The 21,250-nt window shown below is 45.8% G+C and overlaps 1 protein-coding gene across 1 annotated transcript; it reads right to left on the reverse strand.

The window, feature by feature from the left end:
* Positions 1-2,833: 2,833 nt before the first annotated feature.
* On the reverse strand, positions 2,834-21,083 carry LOC144125542 (endochitinase-like). The gene is made up of 8 exons (XM_077659029.1): positions 20,567-21,083; positions 19,620-19,841; positions 17,047-17,309; positions 15,204-15,307; positions 11,168-11,291; positions 5,548-5,739; positions 4,396-4,518; positions 2,834-3,116 (listed from the first exon to the last, which is right to left on the reverse strand). The coding sequence occupies exons 1-8, from the start codon at positions 20,637-20,639 to the stop codon at positions 2,940-2,942; spliced, it is 1,278 nt and encodes a 425-aa protein (XP_077515155.1). The 5' UTR covers positions 20,640-21,083; the 3' UTR covers positions 2,834-2,939.
* Positions 21,084-21,250: the final 167 nt, after the last annotated feature.

The raw sequence follows: 21,250 nt of genomic DNA on the forward strand, positions 1-21,250 counted from the left end.
AGTGCCGCTTCAAGTGCTTGTTAACCTTTGAAGGAGCCTGCTAAGGCTTGTCAGATGATCGCCACGGTCGATGAAAAGCTATGATGGCACGATGGTCGGTGACCGTACAAGGCAGTACTTGTGTATTCGTACTCTTGCCCGGCGAAACATTCCCGGCTGTGCCAGTCAACTTCAAACTACTTAACGGAAATCGTTTATCAGGGACGGGAGACGAAGTACAAGGCAATTCAGAAAAATTGCTGATGGCCTAGCTCTGTTAGGCCAGGATATATCTAGCGAAAGCGCGGAGATTTCTGCATCAGAAGAGTGCATTCACTAGATGCACCTTTATTGACAGCTCTAACTTGAGCCGTCGTGGCGGAGCGGCAGCGTCTGCGCCCCAAACGACGAAGTCCCTGGTTCGATTCCGAACCTCGGCACCGTACTTCTTTGCTTTTATTCAGTGAGTGGGCGGGGGGCTTCAGTGGCTCCCATGGATGCCGCCGCCGAATACGTTGGTTGGCGGTTAAGCGCAGACTCTGTAAGGCGCGTTTATGCTGCGGCGAGGCGCGCGCGCGCGCTGCACGGAGAAGTCACGTCGGTCAAAGCGAGACCCTCCATACTCCAACTGCGCTTGACCGCCGACGCGTTCGGCGGCTTCGGCGCACTCTGACCGCATTGGCGGGGAGATTGGAGCATGTACCTATTTCGCGCCGAGTGCGCCAGCCGCCGCCGGCCCGGCCAGACTGATTTCGCTCCGCGGCGAGGTGCGCGTTATATTCAATAGCTGCGGCAGTTCGGCGGAGCTGTTCTTTTCGAGCTCGGCTACTTTAATCCATTCACAGTACATATCTGAAGGTATATGCAAGTTGGCGAGAGAGCCAGATCCAGTGGACCCGTTGGATCTAGCGGAAGCCGTTGAAGCGTCGTGCGCCGGCCTTGGTTTCAAGCCGCCGACTTTAAACGCGACCGCCCTCGAGCACCCATTTGTTTTTTGTGGCAATAAATAAATAAATAACTTGGCCCTTGCAACCGTGGGAGACCTCGACGCTGCCTGCTGCGCCGTGCAACCGCTCCGTTCAAGGAATCACAATCCGTTGTCCCCAAAGCCCCGCCCAGCCTCCGATGGGCGCAACGCACCCCTCATGACTCCCCGCACTGGGGTTATGATATTTAGTTTGCAACGGCTGCTCTCTGAGGAAGGGGGAAACCACCCGCCGGCGCCTAACCTAACCGGGCTCCCTCAAAAGCATCGCACGCTCTATGGGGCTGAGGTCGCTGAAATGCAGGCCAGAGTTTTTGCGAGAACTACGTCGTCGGGTTCGGGAACGGGATCCATCGTAACGCTGGCAAGACGCCGGTGCAAACGTAAACGAAGCGACGGTGGCGACTCCCGATAGATGCCTTCAACGTGCGGCGGCGGTAGCTTTCATTTCGGCAGCTGCTAGACCGCACCGCTAGCCGCCAGAAATCACGGAGTCTCCGTTTACGTCACGTTTCACGTCACTCCGTTCTGTGTCGTCATAAGAGTTCTCCGTGTCGTCATAAGAGTTCTCGAGTTTGAATCGGAGCGGCGGAAAAAAATTTTCAACTTCGAATCCAAATTTCTTTGAAATAAATGCATATTTCGCGCCCGGACAAGCGTCAACAAAGCCATGAAATGCCGAACTATCAGATATTGCTAACAAAAAAATTTCGATAGGTTTCTCCTCAGTGTCCCTTTAATGCAAAAGGGATTTTGGCAAGCGCTACTTCGTTTTCATTATTGACATGTGAGGTTTTATTTATGGCATGCGGCGAGACGAACACTTTTAGACCTTTATCATAAAGTACCCCTCTTTCATCTTTAATATGTAGTTTAGATGACCCACCATGTCTTAACTAACCACGTGAGATTTTGCGCAATTGATACTAACTGCACTGAGGCGAACTATTTTATCCCCTTGTCGATGTCGCCGTAAGAAGCGGACCGAATTGACAGAAGTGTCCTGGAGAGCACTGAACGGCGCAACTCATCATTTTCAGGCGATTTTCTTTGTGTGTTCATAGTTTTCATGATGCAGTGGAAGAAGAGGTTAATTATTAAATGATTTTCCCGTGAGGACAAGGAAAAGTTTATTCTGGTTAAAAGCGAGAAGAAACCGAGTTGCGCGTTTTTTTTCGTAGCAGAAGTAAACAAGTACTAAAGATAAAACACGTATTTCAACGTAAAAATACAGTACAGTAAAGCTGGTAATCCAGTGCGCCTATTAAAGAACAAGATAATTGATCTGTCGTAAACTCACTACGCTGGTCAATGAAATGAATAATCGCGCAGAGACGTTAGCATATTGTCTGGAGCGCTTAAGCTGTGTGCTGGGAAACAAATAAAGCGATATCTTAGCGAAGCTACGCCTCAGAAACACGGTCTTAGGAACGTTGTTAGGAACACGGCCCTGATAGCTTGTAGGTCAATGCAGCTACGCTAGAGAGCAACCATTTTCTGCTAACCCTAGTAGTGTCTTATAAAACCCTTTTCATATCTATGCATTCTTTCCATATGTTTCTGCGTGTTCTAGAACATAGCGCTCTTTCTCCTTAAGCCGACTTATTGCGTTCTGAAGGGTAACAGGACCGTCCGAAAGAGATAGGCTCGCAACAGATGTGCTCATATCTCTTTTCCCAACCGTAAACATATAGTTTGTCATGGGCACGATGTAATCTTGGTCTGGCAGCCGTGAATGTCTACGGAACGCTGCGTTGGCGCAGCAGCCAGAAACTACGCTGTTGCCAATGGATTGCTACCGCTACTTTTTCGGTACTCCGGAATACTAGCCATGACACACTGCTTTATGACGACAAAGTGAAAGTCACGTTACGTTTTCAATGGTCCTTTATTATGGCTTATGAAGGTGGTGCTATTTTCACTGGCAGCTGTAGAGCATGAGTAAAACTTAAATATAACTTCGCTGACGAAGAAGTCAGCCCGTTGAGGACTGCGTCTGGTTGGCCATGATCTCTCTCAGTGCCTTCTCGCCGACCTTGTTGAATATGACAGTCATGAGCGGGTTTTTTGGGCCGCAGACACCGCGGAAGTCGTCCAGGTCGTTGTTGAACACCATGACGCCGCGGTAGCCTTCACGTAGAATGAAGTCCATCTGCGGTTATGAAATGATGTAGAAATGAAACGTGCATGGTTTGTGCTTTACCGGGAACATCGACAGACCCTAATTAAACGTGGCTTTTTTCTGGTTACTGAAGGTCAGTAGTAAAACTAACAAGTAAACGAATGACTAACACTCGTTATTCTTTAAAAAAAATAAATAAAGCCATTAGTTTGGTTTGTAATACTAGGAAAGTTCGGCATATATGACAGCCTACCTCCGCCCCATTTTTTAAGAATGCGGCTGGGAACGCTGTGATTGGGTGGTCACAATGTTCTCAAGAGCTTTAGGATACAATACAACTGGTTATATCGTCACATAACATAATGTCATTCTGAAGGTTTACGAGCTACGCTTGGCATATTGTCGAGACAAGCGAAGCCATTAAGTATAGACTTCACTGTTCGCTTTGGGAGGGACAGCCGACAAAGAACGCTTGAGCCAGCTCGACAATATTCTGAGACTACAAAGAGGCGGACGCACGCGAAATGAATACGTACATAGAAATACTACTGCACTCTGTATACTCGCAAGCTTATTTAAATGTAAATATATATGATGTTTAGGAAGAAGTGGCAATAGATCTGTCAGCACTGGCGGTTCTAACGACGATAGCAGATATATTTGCTCAGTGCCTTTAAAGGGGCTCTAATAAAGTTGCGGCATGTCTGGGATGTTAAATCAGGCCGCTTCACGAATATTGTCCAGCAAGGATTTTTTCAATGTGCTTTGTACCTGCAGTCAACATTTGAATTTCACCGTCTTCACGCCGTTCTCTCTCTTCTCGTCACTTTTTGCACGCTGGAAGGTCGGCGCTCCTCCGCCGGCCCCACCTTCGGGGGCGGAGCTTCCTGACCCGCCGGAAGTACGCGGCTTATTGGCCGGTGCCATGATAGCTGCCTGTCGTCTGATAGAATCTAACCAATAGCCACCTCTAAACTTGCATACGTAGATGCGAGCGACGGAGAAGGGTGCGAGTATGAAAAAGTCGCCGGGAAGGGCTCGTAAACTTTCGCACTTGATTGTGAATTCTCTTCTGCGTGCAGAAGTGTATTATTTCGCTCAGGTGTTCATGACAATACTATGCAGTGATTAAGCGAGTTCAGAGCCCCTTTAACGAAGTTCTAACATGTAGTGAAGGGGGGAGTTTTGAAAGAATCAGGCAGTATTTTCACTTCACCAGCAATAAAGTACTGCCGATTATGCTATCTACAAGAGGCAGTACGTGTGGATTCTGATTCAAATAGATAGTTTTTTTGTTGTTTAGTTTCACCTTGTGACCAACGCTTTCGCCATCTTCGTACCCAACCCATTGGTCGCCGCGGTAGGCGTAGGGGCACTTGGCTTCGTCGTCAAACACTCGAGTCCAGCCACCCGATTTGATATCTTGACATATCTGCGAAAAAGAGTTGAAACGAAAGGTTAACAGCTGTAAAAAATTGGAAGGGTTGTACAAACAGTGCGACGCGGTTAATAGAATGTTGCGTCTGAATGTCTGCTTAGAATGTTGCGTAAATTTTTTAGCATTTGTGTCCGGGAATAATTCATGCCTTATCAAGTTGTTGAAGTTGGATGTCAAATGTTTGAATAGAATGAACAGATTTATCCGACTGTTCACTTTCTTATCTGGATGATTCATGCTATCCGTTTGAGAGTTTCTGTTACCTGGCTTATTTTTCGCAAATTAAAGCAAAAAATTGCGAGAGATCTACGGTGACTACCTTCCTCTGAACCTGCATGGGTTATAGCATGAAAACGCAGAAAAAGAAAACAATGTTCCCGGAGTGCTTGAAACTTGCAATATTTCTCCCTGAAAACATTGTGTCGAAGCTTGTAGAGAAGAAAGTATCAGCCTATGGGCTTCATTTCTTTGTTTAACGTTTATGTCTTTAGAAGACCTCGTATTACATTACGGCTGCCAGTTAACGCCAATGTGCTCGACGCTGTCGAAGGTATATCAAATTAAAAGGGCCATCTTATCATGCGTAAGCTAGTTTTATTTGGAAACAAAATGTGAATATATTGTTCACGCCGCTACTAAGAACAAACTGCCCACCGCCTCTTCTCAGTGTATGCATGCTTGAGCGAACCACATCGAAAACGCATGTTCCCTTACTTCGAGGAGCTGTAGACGAAAGGCGAACTTCACGCAGAAATAAAGAGGCAGAAATAGCGATTTCGAGATAAGAACAGTCAAGCAAAGTGTATGACGGGGAAAGAAAAATTCATATCCACAGTAGCACTCACATTCAACACGCACAGCATAACTGACCACTTTTAGCCGAAGGCGCACGCTTTCGGCTTTTCACACCCAGGAAAATGGTTTTTAGAGCGGTGATAGAGCTGCACGATGGCTCTGCAGATGTGGTAAATTATCAGCGAAATACGTATGGGCGCAGTTATAAGAGCGGAATGATGCACGTACTTCGTAGTAGCCCTTGAGCTCGTCAGATCCAACGTAGGGGCCCGCCTCCGCTCTGCTCCCAAATATTATGCGTGCCTTGACTCCGTTCTTCGCGGGGTTCCGCAGCACATAGGAACGACCGTAGTAGGCAATGCCCAGCATGAGCTTCTTCTTCGGGGCACCCATGCGGACGAGTCTCTTCATTCCTTCAGACTGAAAAAGAAACCAAAAATGAGAACGGCAGGAATTGGGTCACGTTTTGAAGTTCGAGGATATTTTGCCTGCGCACACCCCACAACAGTGAGCGCGCAACACGTTTGAATCTAATAGCAAAAGGCTATGTTGTTGGTTAGCACGGAAAAAATAAATGAAAAGGCAGTTCTGAATAAATTCAAAATAAAAAAAGCAAAAATTACCGACAAATTTCAGCACAAATTTAGCATGAGAGATTAAAGCTTCATTAAAGGAACGTATATCAACCTATAACATCAACTGGAATGTAACTACATTAGCTTTAAAATGCAAATAAGCATAATCACCTGCACTGAACAAAGGATTTGGCTATGATGTGATGTTAGAAAAATTGAGCATATTGCCTTCTGCTTAGGACAGCGCATGTCCTGAACGCTTAGAATTTTTTGCCGTAATCTTAATGGGCCTTTGATGCGCGACTTCTGAAGCCTAAGAATTCTCACGTCCGTGGAGGGGTATAGCTTTTTTGCAGTGTGCTACATATCGTAACCAGTGGGAAGCAGAGCGAATGCGATAAGCATTTTAAAACGTGCCAGGTGATTAACACTTCTATTTCATGTGATTTGCAGTGCGCGGCGGCTTCGCTTCGTGAAGCCTCAGTTTTAAAGGGACACTGTGGACAGCTCCACCTAATTATTGTACGTAGTAAAAATTGATTCTCTGGCTTTGTCTCGCTATGTTGACACTTGTCCGGCAGCAAACGATGCATTATCGCCTAGAAAATTGGACTTCAATATGTTCCCGCCAGTGGACTGAAACTCGGGACGTCCTTGCGTAAAAGAACGGATTGCCACAGTTTTGAAGTGAATGGCGGTGTAGCGTGGCCTCTGAGATTCGCAACAATTATTCGTGTCAATGCAAGCATTTTACTTGTGGAATACGCCTCTGATGGTGACACCTGTATTTTGTTTTTTGACCTTTTCTAGATTATAATAGCTCCGTTGCCGGTATGAGTGGTCTCTTTGTGATTAGAACGCGATGCTCTATCGATACTCTATCAATTTATTCTCAGTGTCGCTTTAACATTCACAAGGAAGCCATCTACCAGACCACCTGCCCTTTATGTCTGAAGAAGAGCCTATTTCCATGTTGAGTGCCTGCTGAAGCCGTTAGTGCTCAATAAATGAACGCTAATTGTAATATTAGAAAGTTTAGTTTCGCGTTCGTACACAGCTCACGTACACAAACGTGAGAAGTCTACTTAGCCTACACGCATGTCGTTTGAAACCCTGATAGTTACACGGACGCCATGCACGCCGCGCGTTGTTTCTAGCACCCTCTACTGACAGATACAGACACTGCTGTAGCCACTCTAATATAAGACTAGTCGAAACAAAGGAAGTTGAACTGCGTCATAGCACTGCTACGACGACGACAAAAGCAAGTTCGTCAGGCTTAGCAATTAAAAAAAAAATCACCCAACTGAAAAAAACAAAACTTATTTGTCACTTGAAAGTTAATGCGAGGGCAAGAGGGGCAAAATTGAAGGTTAATACAACAGTTTAGAGCATGATATCGCGTCGAGGGATTATCTACGAAGCTGTGATCGCTTTGAAGCTGGCGGGCAGGGCGCCGCCATGTTGTCAAAGCTACGTACGCAAGCAAAGCAAAGACCGCAACGTAAAAATCAGAATCTCACGTGCGTCCGTAGTTCGTGAGATTCACGCATGCCCTTTGCGTTCTGCGCGTGCGCACTGGCCACCCGTAAGAGCTCTACGTATGTGAAGCTTCTACGTACGTGAAATTAAAACTGTCCATTAACAATAGGGAGATTCAGCATAGCGCAGATGTGCTAGCGTAGACGTATACCTGTTTACCGGATGCCGGCTGCGCACGCGCAGTGGTAGGGGCGAGCCAGGCGGGACTAGTGCGCGTGCGCAGCTAGCTGCGTGCGGCGAACATGTATTCGTCTACGCTAGTACGTTCAGAGCTATGCTAAAAGTCTCGAATAGTTACGCAACCTCGACCACCGAGTGATGTTTCGGAAGTGTGAAAAGAGGTTCTTGAAACTATTACGTTGTTTGGATTTTGTTTCAGGCAACGAAGTAAGAGCGCATACTTGCAGCACCATGGCTAGTACTCAGTTCATCCCTCTTTTTCTTTTGCTGCCGACGTAAGAGGAAACTCGCTTAGGCGCGTAGCTATTCAGCTCTCTTCTTCCAAAGCGATCTAGTTTCCAATCCGCCGCATCTGAGCCGATAACGGCATTTAGAACGTATAGGCTCACGTAGCTCCCATTTTTGGCTCTAGTCATAAAGAACTCCAGGCGCGATAGCGCAAACTCCTCTGAAGTAAGGTTAATGGGTATAAGAAGCACGCTAATTTCGTAAGTAGGCAAAGAAGCCGGAAGAAAACCAGACAGGGGGGACCATAGGGTTTTTCCTAGGAATATCAGAGAGAATTTATTTGTACAGTAATTCCCAGAACGAATCAGTTTACGTATCATGAATACCTTCTACCACAGACGGAAGAGCCTTAAGTAGGCATGGAATAGCATGAAAGGATGGGCTAAAAATGAAATATATTTCATACTGTGCGCGCATCCTGACATCGTGCAGGATGTGGAAAAGGTGAAATGTGGTGATCATAGGATGGTGGCGCCTCGAATTAGCCCCGATTTCAACAAGAATGAAGGAACCTAGTAAGGAAAAAAGCACAGTGATGTGTTAGCTGTAAGAGTTCCAGCATAGGAATTCAGGATCTCGGTGGTGAACAGATATTCCCCATTAACTGAGGACGAAGAGCTCACTGTTGAAGCGACGAATTATAGACACACAAATATCACGGAGTGCTCAGTAGAGTAGGGGTTAAGGTACCTAGACAGGATACTCGAAAGCTCTCGCAGGAGACAAAAGACTTCATTAAGAAACGCCAAAACATTAAAGCCCGTAATCTCATAGATATAACAAAACTGGCAAAATTGTCAGCGCTAATCATGGTATGGTAAACTACGTAAGAAAGTAACATAGAGATAATCGAACATTCTACAATTAACAGAGGTAGCCTAAAAGCGGTCAAGCGGAAGCTTGAAACAGGCAAAAATCACATGTACTGTACGTACTAAGAGACAACGAAGGCAAAGTCATTACCGATATAGATAAGATAGTTAAAATAGCCGACGAATTCTACACAGATCTATAGAGTAGCCGAAACATTCAGGACGATAATGACGCCGACAGCGATGTGGAACAGTGAAACATTCCGCCGGTAACGAACGAGAAAATAAAGAAGGGTTTAGAAGCAATGCAAAAGAGGAAAGCGGCTAGTGATGATCAGGCAACTGCAGATCCGTTAGGATGGTGGGGAGATTATTCTAAGAAAACTTGCCAGCCTGTATACGCAATGCTACTACCTAGAGCATGCCGGAATCTTGGAAGAACGCAAATGTCGTCTTATTTTGTAAGAAAGGGGATGAGAAGGCTTTGAAAAACAACACATCTGTCAGCTTACGGTCCGTTGCCTACGAAGTATTTACCAAGGTAATCGCTAATAGAATTAAACCATCCTTAGATATCAGTTAACCGCAGGACCAGGCTGGCTTTCGTAAAGGCTACCGGACAATTGACCGTATTCAGACCATACTTTAGATAGAAAAATGCGCAGAACATACCGACTTTCTATATAGCCCTCATAGACTACGAGAAGGCATCTGACTTAGTTCAAACATCAGCAGTAAGGCAGACGTTTCGGAATTAGGGTGTAGAACAGGCCGATGTAAAGGTAATGGAAAATATCCATCGCAGCGGCAGAGCCTCCGTGTCTTGCATAGAGAAAGTAACAAAATCCCAGTCAGGAAGAGTGTTAGGCAGAAAGACACGACCTCTCCGGTACTGTTCACCACAGTTTAGATGAGGTATTCAGAGGACTGAATTGGAAAGAGTTGGGTATAAAAGTTAACGGAAAATACCTCAGTAATCTCCAATTCGCTGACAACTCAGGGACGAAGTGGAAATCATGATCGAGAACCTAGAGCATGAGAGCAGAACGGTGTGCTTAAAAATTAATATGATGAAATATAAAGCAATGTTCAGTATTTTATGGAGGGCAGATCAGTTTAAGTTAAGCAGTGAAGCATTGGGAGTCGTCAGGGAACGCTTCTGTTTAGGGCAGGTAGTTAAAGCTGACCTGCACCACGAGAGTGAAATAATTAGGCTAATAAGAATGGAGTGGAGTGAATTTAGCAGGCACCTCCAGGTTATTAGTAGCACCTTACCAGTGTCCCCCAAGAAGAAAGTATGCAGCAGCTGTACCTGGCCAGTAATCAAATTAATCAACTATAGGGCGGAAACTTCAAGGCTAATGAAAAGAGTAGAATGGGTCCAGGAACAAACGTGACTTAATGATATCCTAGTCGGGAGCAAAAAGAAGAAATGAACATGGGCAAGTATAATAGAGATAGACGGGCTAGTTGGTGACTATTAGTAGAGTGCATCTTGGCAGGGCAGGGCATGTAATGAGAATCGATGGAGGTAACGGAATGATTTACAACTGAAGGCAAACGTAGCAGGAGGCGGGAGAAAGCCAGATAGGCGGATGCGATTAGGAAGCTTGCGGGCTAAGGTGCCGCGGCCTCCACAGGTCAGGCTTAATTAGAAGGAATATATGAAAGAAGCCTTTGTCCTGTAGTTGACTTAGGTTGATAATGCATTTCTACAGAAGTGATCGCCTTACTACAGGACCTTTGGAGGAGAACACGCTATGTGGATTTGAGAAACGCTCACTTCTCAGGCATGGCGCAGCATCAAAAGACAGTCCTCTTTTGACGTAATGGTATACTTTCGAAATGTTCTGTAGTTTTACATAGAAATATTTTGGCCTGTAGACCTTTTTTACTACTATCAATTCCCATGGCGTATGGATTTGTGACCAGCCGATGTGGGTGCCGCACGCTTAATCCCTATTCAGTTTTATGAGTACGTGCTTCAGCAGTACAGTGCGCAACGCGGCGATGGTCTTCGAGTTTTATGTGGAGATGAGGAAAATAAAAGCACTCCTTGATGAAAACTGGTGCTGTTAGACTGATAACATGGATTACAGACTATTTTAGAGGAGAACGGTGAGAACGAAGAAGTACACACTCACACATATGTCAAGCAATCCTACATCATCATCATCATCAGCCTGACTACTCCCACTGCAGGGCAAAGGCCTCTCCCATGACCCTCCAATTAACCCTGTCCTCTGCCAGCTGCGCCCATCCTATGCCTCACCTATGAAGTATAGTGAGCTGTGAAGGCCGCTGAGTTTTTGTGTTATGTGCTATAAAACTAAAACCACGGAAAGAAACATTCTTGATCCCCTTACCCCCTGCCAAAATTAAACACAATACCGCCTAATGTTTGCAGCGACGATTCCGTGAACTTATACAGTTATCGCTCTGTCCACTCACGATGGTCAAGTCCTGGAAGTAAGGAGAGTCTCCCCTTCTCTTGTAGAGGATGCTGTGCATGTCCGTGAACCGGTTCCAGGTGCCTCGGAGATCATACGCGAGGACGTTGAACCAGTCGACGTGTCTGCATAGAAAGGCAAGCAGGTATGAGTCGTTTTCTTTTCCATTTAGATTTTTACTTCCCTCCTTTTTCTTAGCCTGTTGTGCACAGTGCAGTCACTTCCCCTACGCGATCGCACAGAGATATGCCCTCGGGATGGCAGCAACCCTCCTATTCAAGGAGCGACTTTGAGGACAGCTGGGCAAGATAATTTTTTTCGTGCTTCCACGTGTGAAAGAAGAAGCGCTCGCGTGGAAGTGCCATATTACTTGAGGAGGAGGAGAAGAAGAAGAAGAAGAAGAAGAAGAAGAAGAAGAAGAAGAAGAAGAAGAAGAAGAAGAAGAAGAAGAAGAAGAAGAAGAAGAAGAAGAAGAAGAAGAAGAAGAAGAAGAAGAAGAAGAAGAAGAAGAAGAAGAAGAAGAAGAAGAAGAAGAAGAAGAAGAAGAAGAAGAAGAAGAAGAAGTAGTCGCATATCAAGAGCTGCTGCGAACTAAAAGAGGAACAAAGAGAGGCCTAATTTAAATTGTCCTGATGAGGCAGAGAACTAAACGATTCCCAAGCTTCTGCCTTTGTTTCTCTTTACTGTGCTCCCTCTGCAGCCCATATTTTAATGCCCTTTCAAATCACACCTCCTTTTCTTGACAACAGAGGCTGCAGGATAAAAAGGCAGGGGCAAGGAATTCGCGAACGGTCGTTACTCATGTTTCTGATAGCCATGTCACACAACATTCCACTCAACATTTGGCTATCAATATTTCGGTGATGCGAACGAATTTGCATATTCTAGTCAGATTAGAGCCGAAATTATACACAAAACACGTCAGTTTTTCTTCGAGGCTATTATTGCTCTGGCTTAGTAAGCTACATATTTTCAGGACGAGCCAAAGACAAGTCCTCTTGTTTAAACGTTGGCAAGCACCCTGAGGCCTTCTCCTCTCTTGTTCAGTGCTAAGGCTTGTTTTTCTCCTATTAAAATGTCCTTTATTTTTTTAGAACAATGTCGTGCCAGCATAATTAAGGAGCAGTTTAGTACATAGGTATACAGACGCGCTATGGATATTTATTGTGTTCACGTTGTGCTGGGGATGCAATTCTATCTGTGATAGCCTCGTGTTCAAAACTTAATGATGCGGCAGTCTTGAAATTACAAAGCTTGGCGCTCGTTCCGTCGATAAATTCTGAGCAACGTGTCCATAGGGGCACAATTTTTCTAGGGCGCCTTTTTCTTCAAAGTATTAAGACCTTATTCCGTCGACCTGACATTTTAGAGTAGCGCTGCATTAGACCAATTGTGCACAGGTTGAACAAGCTCCTGGGTGGGGATGAAGCTTTTAAAACAAAACCGGAGAAAAAGCTCCAAAATTGCGCCTGAAAGTAGCTTTTCCAAGGATGAAATATTATAAGATTTGATACCCGCTGAAAATGCGCTAATAAGGAATGGCATAACTCTTTTTTGGCCTAGATGTCACGCGGCGGAAGACAGACCTGCGGATATCTACTCAGATCTACTCAGACGTAGTTTTTCGTGTAATTTCACGAGGTTTAAGGAAACTGAACACCTTGATTCCGCTATCACACGTAATGTAAAGGGAAATGAAAAACAAAGAATGACCATCACAGCGTCTGGCATAGACTGAAAGACTGCCGGCTGAGAGAAGTAGACTTAGAATATGGATTCCAGCCCTTGTTTTCCGCAAAGAAAAAAAAAACGCAATGCTTACGCAACTTCTCGGAAATCGCTAAAAATAACAGGAGCGTGGCGGCGTCCAGGATCTCGTTGTACTGGGCGGAAACTCCGTATGACCCCCTTCGCTCATGACGAGAAGCGAGCAAGTGACATTGGTACCAGGCTAGGTTCCTTAATAGTCGTTGACGTCACAACTACGTATTACTATTCTGCCTACTCGTTGGTACATAGATCGCAACAGCCCCGCCATGTATTCTAAGGAATGTGAAAACTTCCGCCTCCCCCTTCACAGGGCTCCGTGTACTAAACACGCTGAGAAACACACTTTTCTCGTAGCTTCCACGACGCCATACGTACGCTGTCTCGCGTAGAAGCTTCCACCGGCAGCTTCTCTTCCACGCGAAGCTTTGTGTGTAGAAACTCGTTACGTAACGCACCTGCCGCGGTGGTTCAGTGGCTAGCACATCTGGCCGCAGAATCCAAGGACACGGTATCATGTGGCCGCGTTTCCGTGGAGGCGAAATCCAAAACACGCCCTTGTGCTGTACAATGCCAGCGCACGTTAAAGAACCCCAGGTGGAGGTAATTAACCCGGGGCCCTCCCCTACGGTGCCTCTTTCTCACTTCCTTCTCATAGTCCTTGCTTCATCGCTTCCCTCAAGGCGCGGCTGAGGCGTCTACCCTGAAGTGAGACAATGACTGCGCCATTTCCTTTCCTGAAAATCCACAATTTTTTTTACGTTCACAGCCTTCGTGTACGTCGTTATTCAGCTGAACGGATGTGAAGATCTGCGGGCGGTCGGTGGCGGAAGGAGTTTACCACGGCCGCTGCGAATCTAATTTTTTCACGAGCTTGACGTGATTACCCGGCCGATGCGTTCCTAGAAACAGCTCTCCCTGCAAAAAAAAGAAGAAAAAAATCTGCGGGAGTGTGCGCAGTAGAGCGTAAATTAATGGGTAATTAGAAGGCTCAAAAAGAGCCACATGTGCAATAGAACACCCTGGAAGCCTTGCAAATTGCCTCAAGGTGCAGCGAATCAGGTCGCGTTTTCATGTGGGCGCGTATTAGTACACTTTAAACAGAAAGCAGGGAAAATGGAGTAAGCTGTCTTCTAGCGCACTAGCAACTTGCTCTCCACGGCAGGTGGTAGTTCAATAACTGATTAGTTGCGATGGTTTTCTAGGCAAGATAATACTGTGTCTGTGTCTAACAAGCCCCATCAGTGGCAACACCTGTCATTGCAGGGATGCGGCGCATAGCTTAACCGTGGGACCATTGTGCCAGGACTGGTATGTGAACTCTCAAGGATCCACGACTGTAGAGCATGACGGATAGCGCATACATGGGAACACACAGTAATATAGCGCACATATTGGCATTTAGCCTAACTACCGCGGCATATCGGCTGTCATTTATATCGTGGCTCTTAATATTTATACGTTGATTTTTTTAGGGACGCATTTTTAATTATTACAAGAGAGTATTTCTACTTGCTTATGTGCAATGACAATGCCCTCTAAGTTCTGCTTACTGATGCATTTTTACCACGTGTTTTTCCGGACCTGTTATAACAACCTAGGGGCTGCCTGTGTTAGTAAATTGAATAAACTCAAGTAATAAATTCTGTTTGTGTTGCGTATTAGCATCTTTCTTTTAGTCAGCATTATTTTTTCATCTGTTTATGATAAAATATTAAAGTATTTATATATTGCCGGACTTTTTCCCTAGACACGACTTGTGAACAGGTAACCGTGGCACCTATTTTGCGTCGTCCACGAAAACTGCCACTCCTAAGCCTTCAAGACGCACGTGACAGAGACGGCACATGAAAATGTTCATCAACCCGTCCCCCATGATGTTATGTCAAAGCCGACGTGCATCGTGTAGTCAGAGATGGCATATCTTCTGGAGCATCCACTATCTATCCCATGTGGGCCTTATGGTCGAGTGGCACACCGACTGTGTGTTTTCATTCTTTAGGAATTTTTGCTTCCGACATAATTAAACGGTGCACATGTTTGCGTTTCTTGTGCAATAACGTCTATAAAAGCTGAAATGATGAAACACTACATGTTCGCGAGAAACCGCACCAGTGACAACTACCAGCCTTCCTATGCAATACTTCCAAATAGTTGCGGCCTTACAAGCCCGTGGCGCGCTCTATTTACTTCTTCCCGCACCCGTACATGTTAGTTGCGCATTCAGGTCTGTTAGAAACACAGCTATGTGAAATAAAACGAGCGTATACCGTTGCATGGTGGCTATGTCGTAGCCATCGTCCAGATAATTCTCCTCCAACGGAACAGCAGCAGTCAAGTACAGCGGATGGGCAGCAAATGCTTCTTTCAGCTCCTGGTAAGCAGAAGCAGACAGACGTTGCAGGAGCAGCTAAATTGCAGGACCACAGAATTGCGGGTGCTCGTCGCTTGAGAAGGAAAATAAGAGAGTGAGACTAGTATTTGACTCCCATGATCGAACTCACTCCATGCCGTTAGCTGCGAGCATAACTACGGGGAGGGCAATGGTACAGAGAGGGCAGGCTTTCTCGATATACGCGAAGCGAACAAGAGAGGAGAAACCCTCGGGTTGCTTGCCAACGTTTCGTCAAGAGGAGAGCAAGGATTATGTGATATCTCCAAGACAATTTAGATAGGGAATAAGAGGGCACAATAAATACAAGCAGCACGGTATACAAATTGCACAGATATTTCAGAAAAAAAAATCGTGAAACGACAGCTTATTTAATGCTGTTAGATCCGCAGCGACGGCCAACTTTTGGCACAGCATACAGTCGTATATCTAACGGCGCCGATATTGTTAGAGGACTTCCATTTTTATGGATTCCATGGTATCTATTATGCACAGTGAAAATAATATCGAGTGATAAATGAAGCCATTCTCGTGTTTTTAAACGAGGGCACAAGCCAAGTGCCTTGAACACGATTTCCTGTTTGTTGCGTTGCAAGCAAGTAGTCAACAACAATCAGTGAAAGAAATGTGCTACACTGTCGCTTTTATTGCAGCAAGTAATGCTTGTCTTATTGCTTTTGTCGGCAGTCATTTAACACTGAAATTAATATCAGAACTGCAGTTAAACTTCTTGTCTTACTAGCAGGAGATAGATATTTAGCAGACACTTAATAAGCTCACCTGAAGAATATAACGAGATAGCGTTAAAGGGTAACTACGGTCAAATTGGAAATCCTCCGGCACACCCTTTCGAAAAAATCGACACGCTTGTTGACATCACATAGTGCTTTATTGCATATCTTCGTACATATTAATTGGTGATGCTAATTTAGTTACCATAATGAACTAAGCATTGCTGCAATGCAATTCGCCTACTGTATGATGTGAGGTTGCCGTACAAGGCTTCTTTTTAGACACCTGAGCGAAAATTTCACAGTGTGTAAAGCTAGTGTGCCCGGCTCCCGAAGCAAAGGACAGCGGCTCGATCCCACTTGACCGCCACTTCTCTCTTCAGGGAAACTGATTTTCTACGTCACTACCATCTCTACCAGTCAGGATATTCTAGTCATGGCGACGCCGTTGCCGTGTTTTCCGCCGAACGGGACCTTTAACGCTGCCGCATTAAAGTAGCTAGCCCCGAGCTGTGTCATCTTTGCTTGGCATTGAATCCCTTCCTCATCGGTATGGCCTCCACTATTTCTGTGGCTTCTGTGGCTTCGATGAGACGACGGAGCATGCGCTTGCCCTGTGTTGCCGAAAAACGTCAGCAGACAGCACCGGCCATGTTCTTCTGCAACACAGGGCGTGTGCGTGCTTATCTGCTCGCAACGCTGGCACAGCCGCGCTGTGCCAGCGTTGCGAGCAGACGACCAGCGGGAGTGGTGTCGTGTCAGCAGAACAGCCGCGCAGACGACGCTGTTACTAGCAAGCCCTCTGTGCGCATGCGCGCAACCTCGTCCGTTTCGCCACTGCGGTCCTGGGTGGGACGCAAAACTGGAAACCTGTATACCCTCTTTCGCCTCCTCAAGTGTTAAGAGCCCCCGGAATTCTATTTGTGATTATTCTTTTTGCCTTTATTTTCCCCTCTTTCTGCCCGGTTATAACAGTATTTAAGCAGTTACCTTGAGAAGAAGTACGAAGTTCTCTTTGTCCTGCGGCTTGCCGCCTCGCTTCTCATAGCCCGGATATTTCCAGATGATCTCAAGGCCGTCGAAGTCGTTGTCGAGCATCCAGCGCAGCGCACTGAACACGAACGCGGCCCGGTTCTCCGGCTTACTGACCATCTTGGAGAAGACCTCGCCCCCTAGGTGCCAGCCGCCGACAGCCAGCATTGTCTTCAGGTACAGGTGCTGGGTCTTGAGGTTGGTGAAATTGCGGTACCTTCCTGAAACACGCATCGTACAGAAAGCGCAATTTGAACAAGCTCAATGACCTCGAATGAGAAAAGCAGTAAAGTGCGGTCCCGTAATTCGATGGGCTCCATTCAGGCAGATAGTTTTATCAGCTAAGTGCAAATAGAACGAAGTGGTGTCGCAGAGTTATCCAAGCGATGGGCAGACGTTGAAGACCAGGAAATTATAGCTCCCACAAATAGTCGAAATGAGTAAGAAAAGAAAGTGATTGAGGTGGTTTTTATCCAACTCCAAAGAATGTTACAATGAAAACTAGACATAAGAACAAATGTATTAAAATATAAGTTATAAAAACAAAATACCGAAAGAACAAATTGTATTACTATACAATCCCTATGTAAGGATTCATGCAGCTTTCATCTGATTTCATCCTCTGCCATTGGCCGCTGCCCTGAGTGACGTAGGCCATGCAAGCTATCGTCACTCTGGTAGCGGCAGAAGAATGCCCATTATGTCAACTGCTTCAAAAACTGCATCCCACGTCCATACTTCACACCAAAAACAGGCCGTGCCAGTGATTGGTCGTTAGCTCTCCCAGTTCTTGTTGCTTTCCTCATGATTGACGTCACGACCAAGTGAAATGAGACTGGCCGAAAGGTTAGAAAACACGGCCTCTATTTTGTTATACCTGCCTGGACCGTAAATGGACCTTGTTTCAGAAGCGCTTTGCGCATGCGCCAAACCTCCTCCACAGCCACTTTGGCCGGGAATTCCCGAGGAAAATGGCGGACAAGTTTCCTCCACGTGCTTTTTCTACGAACAGCGTTCGAACGATCAAGGACTCGACGAACTGTGGGACAATATTTAGGTGCAGTGCTAGTATCTTCTAGGTCAGGTCTACACAGATTTGCACGTGGTTCCTGCACACACGGGCCTCCAACAAGAAGACGCGATCTGGCTTGCCTACATCTTTCAGTGTCTGCTTAAATGGGTTATGTGCAGCGCTGCTTCCGAACAAAGCGACAAGTGTGTCCACGGTTAGTTCACAGTTATCAGCTGTGGCTAGAAACCAGCGCTGATCTTAATTGTTGTTCCAAAGCAAGGCTATTCCGCTATTCTGAAGGAATTTCCGCCGCAATAATGGGAGTGAGCGTAGCCGGTCTGGTCGGCAAGCTTAGTTCTCTTGGCGGCCGCTTGAGGGGTGTGCTAGTGGAAAAAGCAGTATGAAGTTAGATAAAAACATAGCGGCATTTAAAAGTGCTTATTGTATTCAACCCATTTTCTGATGACTAAAGTAGCCACCGAATTTACACACCGGACAGGTTTCTTAGGCACCCCTTCTCACAGAAACGAAATCTTTTTTTCCGTAAACGACTATCGACGCCAAACTTTTGCTTGCGTCTTTTCTTATTTCATGTGATACGTTCGACATTGGTAATAGTTGACTACGACCACTAATCAATTTGAAACTGAATTACTTTTTGGGGCTGTTTCGGTTTCATCGACCGTAGGTAGGCTGTGCCGTGTAGTTGGTTTTCAGATCACGCGAGGAACGAGAAAAACGGCAGTATAACGGCCGATACCTAGTTTGCTGTTATTCCAGCTCTTGAAGCAGGTTGGTTTATCTCTTGTGGTGCACTATACACGCCTTGTGAGTTTATATTGCATTTGTTAAGAATTTTTTCCTCCCTTGATCTTCATTATTTTGATGTCACAAAATACAAAGAGATTTTCTCGCCGTGTTATGATGAACTTCCCATGTGTACATGGCAGCCTTTGAAACTGCTTCTTATGATTAGAATGTGACGCTAGTGAGCAGGATTTATGAACGCGCCTTGAGAGGTATGCGAATGCTGTCAGAAGACTAAAAAAAGTTGGAGTTCCGCACTGCCTGCTCGCATAGGCTGTCTGTCCGTTTTTTTTAATGACCTATCTCAGGCACCCGATATTCAAATATAAAAGAGCTGTGCTATATTTTACTTGCATGTATACTTCTCTATCAAAAGTTTAACGATGAAGCGTTGAGCCATGCCCATTTGTGACTCACGGACGATGACGACTTCGCAATCACTGCATTGTTTGTTCTTTTTTTATAATTTACGTATTCGTTAGAACTTCATTACTGGCCAAGATTAAACAAAAGTGAATGAAATAAATAATTGTATGGCAATTTGCTTACAACTTTCATCATCACAAACGATCAAGCATTTAAAGTTATATATTCTTTTGACTAAACCGTTACATTCGTATTTGGAATGGAAGATACCTGCAAGAAATACATCCTCCAGATACCACTAAGCAAGATGCCACTTCGTTCGAATCGGTAGAGGCGAGGGACTCACGTTCATCTGCCTGGTATTCGGGAATCATGCTCTTCAGTTCGAAGGTCTGGTCGTCGATGCCGGCGAAGGCGAGCACTACGAAAGTGCACATGTCCAGTGGCACGTCTTCCACCCGGTAGTTCATCGGGGCAGGACGCGCACTAGCCCATCCGTAGTAGTAGCACACCACCGGAACCTCGAACTTGTTCCGAGGTATAGTGATGCCGTGGATGGCGTCAGTTCCTGTCACCGAGAGATGGCGTGGTCTTAGCGCCTCTCTTTTTAACGCTTGCATCGGCCACCTTTGTTTTCAGATTAAAACGCGTTGACTTAACGTAAACAATGAGCAGATAAACAACTACACTATTTAGCACGCACGTTGAAGCAATTGAATGAACAAACAGCATTAGCTAAAGGAAACAAAAAGAACTGCGCGAAAACCACCACTCTTTGAGTACTTCACATTATCTTCATAAGCTTTTCTCACACAAGTTCAACAAAGAGTTAACTTTTCTCGGAAGTGTGAGGAAGTACTTGATGTCGCCAGATAAGAAAAGGTAGCAACGCGCCTTACATCAGCTAGCTTTTCCATTGTTTGTTTATGAGCGTTTTTACACTTTTTGTGTTTAAGTATGAATCTTAGCCTCGCAACGCCGAATGCCTACTTATGTTGGCAGAATGAGAACAAGCAAAATCAGCATTTCGTCTTACACACATTGTATTACTATGTTCAAAAGAAAAACCGTGTTGTTTTCACTATTAACAATGACAGAACAAGGAAGTAAAACCACGTTTCTTATATTTTTACTCACACCTAGACATAATCAATGAAACATGGCATTGCAAGTATACAAGTTAGCAGCTGTTATTGCTAAACTCAAAAAGAAACACATAGAAGCCCTTTGTATAAACTGAAGCACGAGACCATATTTTCTCAGGATTGCGCAATGATTGGAGGCACTTCATACCTTTGGTCACCGCTGCCGATGGCTGCAGGAAAACTGCTGTCAGGTACACTGCGACTGCCACTACGCACCACATTATGCCGGTCGATCTCGAGGACCAAGAAGGAATGCAGGTTCACGCGTCGCGCTCCTCCTGTTGCACGCACAACAGTGGACCTCGGAGGGCTTTGAACGACGACCCCCTTTCTGCGGGATTGCACCACCCAGCTGCAATGTCGCATCCGATTACACCCAGACACACAAGGAAGAATTCCTTATCTAATGCAGTATTGATGACCTGATGCGCAAGCGACCGCGCTCAACACTGCAGCTGGCGAGAGGCACAGCGTGGAGTTCTCGGCGGGTGGCGTGCGAATAACGACAAAATTCATGCCGCCCTAGTAGACTGCGCCCTATCTCTTTGCGTCTCTTTTGGACGTTTCAGCATCGTTATCTTAACTCGAACTGCAGGAAGCCGGTTGACCAGAGTAAGCAGCGGGTATGCCAGCGTCTGCAGGCATGGACGGCGGAGGAGACAACCGGCTTTTCGCTGCGTTTGCTCCGACCGAGGCCGAAGTCTGTGCGTTTTCGCGCACTCGCACACTGATTCCTCCTCCCGCTTTCCTTCTTTCCACGTGCTTGCAAGTGCCCTTCATGAGCTGCACATCGCGTGACGTATTTCCTGCCCCCCCCCCCCCCCCCCCCGTT

Source organism: Amblyomma americanum, chromosome 3, assembly GCF_052857255.1.
Source record: "Amblyomma americanum isolate KBUSLIRL-KWMA chromosome 3, ASM5285725v1, whole genome shotgun sequence".
Classification (NCBI taxonomy): domain Eukaryota; kingdom Metazoa; phylum Arthropoda; class Arachnida; order Ixodida; family Ixodidae; genus Amblyomma; species Amblyomma americanum.